General features: G+C 44.9%; 1 protein-coding gene across 4 annotated transcripts in view; it reads right to left on the minus strand.

Moving 5' to 3' along the window:
* Slc16a10 (solute carrier family 16 member 10) overlaps nucleotides 1–6,895 on the minus strand; it is a 105,085-nt gene extending 98,190 nt beyond the window's left edge. For all 4 annotated transcript variants that reach the window (XR_011369377.1, XM_070010620.1, XM_070010621.1 and 1 more), the window contains exon 1: nucleotides 6,322–6,895. Coding sequence is in view for 3 of the 4 variants with exons in the window: in XM_070010620.1 (XP_069866721.1) it covers nucleotides 6,322–6,658 (337 nt within the window). In the remaining variant the exon portion in view is untranslated. The remainder of the gene's footprint in view (nucleotides 1–6,321) is intronic.
* Between the last annotated feature and the right edge of the window lie 826 nt (nucleotides 6,896–7,721).

Genomic DNA, 7,721 nt, shown 5'->3' on the forward strand with positions numbered 1-7,721 from the left:
CTACCAAATGAGCCAAAGTGCCACTTCTGGCTTTTTCTGTTTATGTGGTACTGAGGAATCGAACCCAGGGCTTCATGCATGCTAGGCAAGCGCTCTACCACTAAGCCACATTCCCAGCCCGAGGATTGGCTTATAAAGCATTAAGGAGATAAGCACAAAAGGACTTTGTTGGATTAACAGAAATAAAGGGAAAAGAAGTAAGAAATTTAAGATGAACTGTAGGTCTTGAACTTAAGCAACTGGAGGTATCATGCACAGGGAAAATTCAGAAGGAATATTGTCTGTCTGAAGGTAAGCTGTTGTTCCTAGTGATAGAGGAAGATTACATGGAATGCCTACAAAGTGAATCCACTTTAGTTGGTAAGAAACATCTGTGCACCCAAATGGAACTGTCCAGAAATTATAAGGTATGTCTTAAACATACTGCACAGTTTTGGAAATAACAATTCCAAAACACTGGCTGGAGCCATGGGGTTATAAAACACTCAGGTAGGCAGAATAAGTGAAATATGCAATCAAGAGCTAAGCTTCCAGGAACTGCAACATGGGCTCAACAGGGATACATATAGAGACATAGCAGGCCAGGCACCAGCGGCTCCCATCTGTAATCTTAGTACTCAGAAGGCTGAAATCTGAGGATCACAGTTGGAAGCCAGCCCAGGCAGGAAAGTCCATAAGATTCTTATCTCTAACTACCAAAACAAACTATAAGAGGAGTTATGGCCCAGAGTGGTAGAGTACTAGCCTTGAACAAAAAACCACAGGGGCAGCACACAAATCCTAAATGCAAGCGTAAGGACTGGCAACAACAACAACAAAAAGACAAAACAAATCATATCAGGAGCCCAGAGCATGGAAATGATGATGGAGATCAGTGGTAGAATATTTGCTAAACATGTGCAAGTTCAATCTCAGAAGCTGAAAAAAAGATAAAGAAATAATCATTTAAAAAATAACCCATATTATAACATCCCAAAGTTACCTCAAAACCACTCCTGAAAAAATCCTGTTAACAAATGCAGCAGTGGTACTCTAAAAAGAAATGTACTCTTTACCTGACTTACATGACTTTAACACCTCTGTACATCACCTTTATGATAATAATTTAAAAAACACTATACCCCAAAGGGAAGCAGTTTCTCTCAGATCTTCTCCTGCCTTACTGCTCTCACCCCCACTCTCCTCCAAGCAAATTACAACAACTCAAATTCCTCTTCCCCAAGGTAAGTCATGGAAACTATAGCCCTTTCCCCAAAGCGAGCCATAAAACCTAAAATAAAAAATAAAAATTACTCTACCTCACCTACACATATACTTTCTTTTCTAGACATAAAGAAATTCTCTGACCTCCCTTATTGGCCATTATTGCAGAAAGGGTCCTGTCCCCAACCCAGGAGGAAGAACTACTACAACTGGAGAGCCAAGAAGAATTTGGCAGATAGGCTTTGCTGATTTTTCCCTTAGTCTATTACTATTCGATCATATCCTTTTTGTCCAATAATAATTTTACACAGCTAACCATGCTTCATCAAACCTAAGCATAAAAATAGAGAGATCACCCTGGATCTTTGCATCTTCAATCCAAAAGCTATCATGTCCTATAAAAATATGATTAACTTAATTTGCCATGGCTTTTCTCCTTTTTGTCCTGTGAATGTGTCTAGTATCCATTTATTTCAGTAGAATCAAAGACTCAAGGCTTCAGATGGAAAGTGTAAACTTTTCTACAGTAGATACATAACTGTAAAAGTGACATCTTGGTGTTTAGATAAATTTTCAGCATGGGGGTTATAAGGTAATAATGCAAGATGTATTCATTCCTAAATGTTTTAGAAAATTCCATTTTGTGATTATAACTGTCTAAGAAGTAACTTATCACTGTAACTTATCACTGTAGAGTTGCATTAAAGTTTGTGGCAAAAGAGCATCCCTTTCTGTGACCTAAGAGACAACTTTTCTCTTAAACAATCTTGTGTTTAATCTCTTAATTTGCACTTTAAATATTCAAGGAAGAATACAGTGTGCAGACTTCCACTTTCAAAAGATTACCAAAGAACACATTTTGAAAATTCTGAGAAAATTAAAGCTCATAAACAAGCCTTTGGATTACACATGATATCGCCAATACATTTAAAACCAATTCTAAATCATATTTGTTTTAAATAGGTGTTTTTTTGTTTTGTTTTGTTTTGTTTTGTTTTGTCGGTCGTGGGGCTTGAACTCCGGGCCTGGGCACTGTCCCTCAGCTCTTCAGCTCAAGGCAAGCGCTCTACCATTTGAGCTACAGCGCCACTTCCGGTTTTCTGGTGGTTTATTGGAGATAGGAGTCTCACGGTCTCTCCTGCCTGGGCTGGCTTTGAACCGCGATCCTCAGATCTCAGCCTCCTGAGTAGCTAGGATTACAGGCGTGAGCCACCAGCACCCGGCTTAAATAGGTGTTTTTAAAGTCAAATATACTGTTAAAATATTTGCCCTTTTCCAGAAAGAAAGCAGAAGATAAGTAAATCAGATTAATGCCCAGCAAGATACCAGAGAGTATTCCACAGCACTGCATCTTCACCAGCCTTTAAATGTGTCAGTTATATATTTATTACCTAACACCAAAGCAATACCCCATTGTTCAACCTAGCTGCTGTGTTATACAGAGCCATCACAAGTGCAAGTGCACAGGGCCCTTTTGTTGGAACTAGGGAACCCAGAGAATAGGCTACTTTGGCTAAAGCCATACACAGCAGTCATACAGATAAGCACCAGGACTGTCATAGTTTTAGCTGGCATACCATACATCTGTACTATATACATTCACACACACACAAACCTGGCTGAAAGATTTGAACTGAGTAAAATACCAAAGATATTAATCAAAACTAAGTATAGAGTTCCAAAGAATTCAAAAGACAAAATAGGCACCTTTCCTTTTCCTTGCTGCTTTTCCTCACTGTTATAACTTGGATCTAGACTGTCTCCCAAAGGTACATGTTTTAAAGTCTTGGTCCCCATCTTGGCACTATTGGGTGGAATTTTTAAGTGAGAGGTCTTAGGTCACTGAGAGAAAAACTTCAAGGGAGACTGTGGGACTCTTGTCTAAAATCTCTTTCAGTCCTATTGATGAGGTAAATGGTTTTCCTCCATATACACATTGCTACATATAACCAGTTCCCTTACCACAGTCTAAAAACAATGGTACCAAATATGGTCTGAACCTTCCAATATTGTGAGACAAAATAAGCCTTTCTTTATTACCAGATACTTTGCAGTTAGGGAAAGCTATTGACTAATACACTCACACTCACCTTCAGCTCAATAGTACTAGAATATTATAGCCAATTGGAAGTTTGGAGATGAGAAGTTTGCGCACGCTCTCACGCTCTCGCTCTCGCTCTCGCTCTCTCTCTCTCTCTCTCTCTCTCTCTCTCCTTTTCTTTCTCGCTCCTGCCCTCTCTCTGTCTCTCTCTGTCTCAAAAGAAGAAAAATGAATTCTACCTACCTGAGTTTGCAAAAGCAATGATAAACAACAGTTGTTTTGACTATATTGTCATTTGTCAAGAGTATGGTAATGCTGCAGGAACTAGTCTTAAAATGCTAACTGTGAAACTGTTAATTTTAAAGGCAGAAAAATCAAAGAGGGAACTTTATTATAATGGAAAAAATATTAGAAATTTGATTTTCAACACAAACTCTAAATGCATGGGGAACCTAGATTTCAAGCTTTGAACAATTGTCAACCAGTGAAGCTATCATTCGTAATTGATGCAGAAACAAAAAACATCCATGATAAACAAAAAGAACTTATGACCACTAAACCAGCACTACAAAGGATATTAAAGTTAAGCATAGTCTCAGAAGAAGACAACCAAAATCAAAGAAATACAGAAATGAACAATGCTGGAAAATTAGATTAGTAAAATAGGAAGAGGAAAGAAGCAAACAACACGAAAATAACAAAATGGCAAGGAACAGTGTATTTCTTAATAGTAACAATAAACATCAATGAGTTCAACTGTCCAATCAAAAAAATGTAGATCCAATCATTTATTGTCTCTAAGAAACACTCCCTCACTGTCAACACATCAAGAATATGATCAATAGCAAATGCTAGCAGAGATTGGGGAAAAGGGAACTTTATCACATTATTTGTGGGAAGGTAAACTAGTACAACTACTACTCTGGTGGTTTGCAGATTCCACAAAAGACTAAACACAGAACTGTTCTACAATTTGTGACTCTTACCAATTAACCAATAAAAAGGCTGAAAGTAAGGCTGTGGCTCACATGGTAGAGTCCTATCTGGAGCACAAAAATTAAAGGAGAAGCTGGATGCTGGTGGCTCACGCCTGTAATCCAAGCTACTCAGGAAGCTGAGATCTGAGGATCATGGTTCAAAGCCAGCCCGGGCAGGAATGGCCGTGAGACTCTTATCTCCAATAAAACGCTCAGAAAACCGGAAGTGGCGCTGTGGCTCAAGTGGTAGAGTGCTTGGCTTGAGCTGAAGAGCTGAGGGACAGCGCCTAGACCCAGAGTTCAAGCCCCATGACCAACAAAAAAATAAAAATAAAAATAAAAAATACAGGAGAGTGCCTTAGCCCTGAGTTCAAACCCTAGTACCAAAATCATTTAATTAATTTAAAAAACCTTAATGTTACCTTTGCCTTAGACTTTATCATAGTCCTGCTCTTTGCATATACACTAAAACCTAAGAAACATGTTTTTTTGCTTTTGGGGTTTTTTTTTTTTTTTTTGCTCAAGGTTAGCACTCTACCAATCACACCAAAACTTCATTTCGGGCAATTTTAGTGGTTAATTGGAGGTAAGAGTCTCGAGGACCTTCCTGCTGCCTGGCTTCAAAACTGCATCCAGTTTTAACTTTTAATTTTATTTATTTATTTATTTATTTATTTTTGTCGGTCGTGGGGCTTGAACTCTGGGCCTGAGAACTGTCCCTCAGCTCTTCAGCTCAAGCTAGTTAATGCTCTACCACTTGAGCCACAGTGCCACTTCCGGTTTTCTGAGTGGTTTATTGGAGATAAGGGTCTCACTGACTTTCCTCCCCAGGCTGGCTTTGAACCTTGGTCCTCGGATCTCAGCCTCCTGAGTAGCTAGGATTACAAGCATGAGCCATCAACACATAGCAAAATAACTCATTTTAAAAATTAAAAGTTAGTCGAGGGTCCGTGGCTCACGCCTGTAATCCTAGCTACTAGGAAGGCTGAGATCTGATGATCATGGTTTGAAGCCAGCCCCAGCAGGAAAGTTCATGGTATTGTAATTCCTAATTAACTACCAAAAAAAGCCGGAAGTAGAGCTGTGGCTCAAGTGGTAGAATTCTAGCCTTGAGCAAAAAAAAGTTCAGGGACATTGCCCAGGGCCTTGAGTTCAAGCCCCAAGACCAGCACAAAAATACATAACTAAGTAAGTAAGTAAGAAAGTAAGTAAGTAAATAAATAAATAAATGTTAAACATTATTGCACAGCAGGCAACATAGAGAGACTGACTTTAAAATAGGAGAGAAGAGGAGAGTATTATGCAGGAGATCTAAGACTTGTTTTTTGCCTAATCAATCAAGAAATCTAGCAATAAGGCTGGGTGTGGGGGGGGGGGTTGCTGAGTTGGCGCCTTTTGCGTGTAACGTACTAAGTGGTAGAAAATATCAAAGAATGCAACAGGAAGGGGCAGCCCCTCACCTTCCTCTTCCCACTGCACGATGTGGCTGCCTCCCAAGCCTTCTATATTTCCCGGAGTACAAAAAGGGAGAGTGAGTGGCAGCACCAAGCCATAGCTTTCCAAGGGCTCCCTTCAGAACTTCCTGTGACCTTGGGGTACATTTCTTTTTTCAACCAGCCAAACCGCTGCTACCCTTCCACTACCTCCTCCCCTCCACACACACACACCCCTCTGCATCCCAACAGGAAGATCAACCACCCTGCAGCAGTTGTGGTCACGAAAGAGACGGTGAAACTGACAACGTGAGGTGGTCGATGCAGGAAGAGTGTTTGTTTTCCATCCTTCAAGGATAAAATGAATAAGATAAAAAGCACCGTTGGGCACCCAGCTGAAAGGGGACAGGAGGACGGCGGGGGGCAAGTAAGTTCTGCGACTTGTTCCCAGACACTCAGTCCCTGCATGTGGATTCCACACAAAGACCCGCGCACCGGAGGCCGGGGCAAGACCGCCCAGCCGCTCGGCCCCCTGCGGCACACGGGGACCGGCAGGGGCGCGCGCGGGGCGCCCGCACGCACCTCGCACGCGGGATGCGCTCGGGAACCCCGGCTCGGGCCGCCGCCTCCCCTCCCACTCGCCCCGGGCGGGCCGACATCGCCTCACCTGTCTTGAAGACCATCTTGTCATCGTCCTTGGAGCTGAAGGTCCGCAGCATGGACACGAAGAGCACCCCACAAGCGTTCTGGATGCCGAACACCGACCCATTGCACCACATGGCCGCCAGCATCACCAGCCAGCCCCAGCCACCCTCCGGGGGCTCCCGGGGTTCCGCGCCCGCCGGTCTCCCCAGCTCCACCTCCACCTTCTCGGCGGCCGCCTCGGAGCCGTCTGAGGGTCCCGGGCCAGACTGCGAAGTGTCCCCCGAGGGCTCGGGGTCGGGCGGCGGCGCGTCGCCGGTCCTCCCCGCGGCGGCGGCGGGCTCCTCCTGGGAGGGCACCATGGCCCGAGGCGGCCCCCTCGGGCGCCGGGAGGGCACGAGGGCGCGAGCTCCCGGGTGGCTCGCGGAGGCGCTGCGAGGGCGGGCGGCGCGGGCTGACTCCGAAGGCCGAGGCAAAGGCGGTGGAGCCCCTGAGGAGAGGCCAGGTGGGCGGGCGGCGCACGGCGCAGAGGCAGCGGCGAGGACGGCGGAGGCGCGCGAGCCAGCCGACACCTCAGCACCCGGCACTCGGGCCTCGCAATCCACCGCCCCGCACCCCCGACGGAGCCCGCGGCCAGCGGCCGCTTCTTAAAGGCGCCCCCCACCGCCCGCGGGGGGCGTGGCCAGCAGCGGGACGTGCCCCCAGATCCCACAGATGATTGGTCCGAGGCGCGCGGAGGCGGGGCGCCCCTTGGCGTGCTGCAGGGCCTTCGGGAGAGGGCGGCTGGAGGTGTCAGCGCGCGCGTCTGTCGCGGGCCGCCTGCTGGACGGCTGGTGGCCTTAGAGGTGTCGGGTATTAACAGAAGGGCTGCACATCCTCCTAGGTGCCGGCTTTGTGGATCATGGGTCAGGACAGCTGCATCAGGTCTTTAGCCTCAACTCACTGACATAATGTCACAACCTAACTAACACGGTGGTTTGGTTTTGTGTCTGCTTTGTTTCATTTGGCATTTACCTCTTCATACTAATTATGACACCTGACTACTTAAAAAGGAAATCAGAAGAATCAGAGGCAACGTTTGCTTACTTCAGATCCGTGTTCTTACAGACATTTCTTTGGAATACTTGGCACATTGAAGACGCTCCTTGCAGAAGACATAGACTCCAATTCTAAAGTCGTCAACCAGCAGTTTTGATAGACAGAAAAGAATGCTTTATCAGCTAACACTGCTGCTTCCATTCTAAAACTAAACTTATATTCTCTGTGTCTTGGAGTTGAATACCAAGTAAAAGAAGCATAGCAATCAATATTGAAGGCATGTGTTATTTCTCAGTGAGTGAGATTCTTCAACTATATCAAAATATGCTTCCTGTTGATGTGTACACCAGTGTGGTCAGATACACAGAGTACTGTGATTGACTGCAT

This window comes from Dipodomys merriami, unplaced genomic scaffold (genome assembly GCF_024711535.1).
Source record: "Dipodomys merriami isolate MVZ:Mamm:240054 unplaced genomic scaffold, mDipMer1.0.p SCAF_8, whole genome shotgun sequence".
Taxonomy (NCBI): Eukaryota; Metazoa; Chordata; class Mammalia; order Rodentia; family Heteromyidae; genus Dipodomys; species Dipodomys merriami.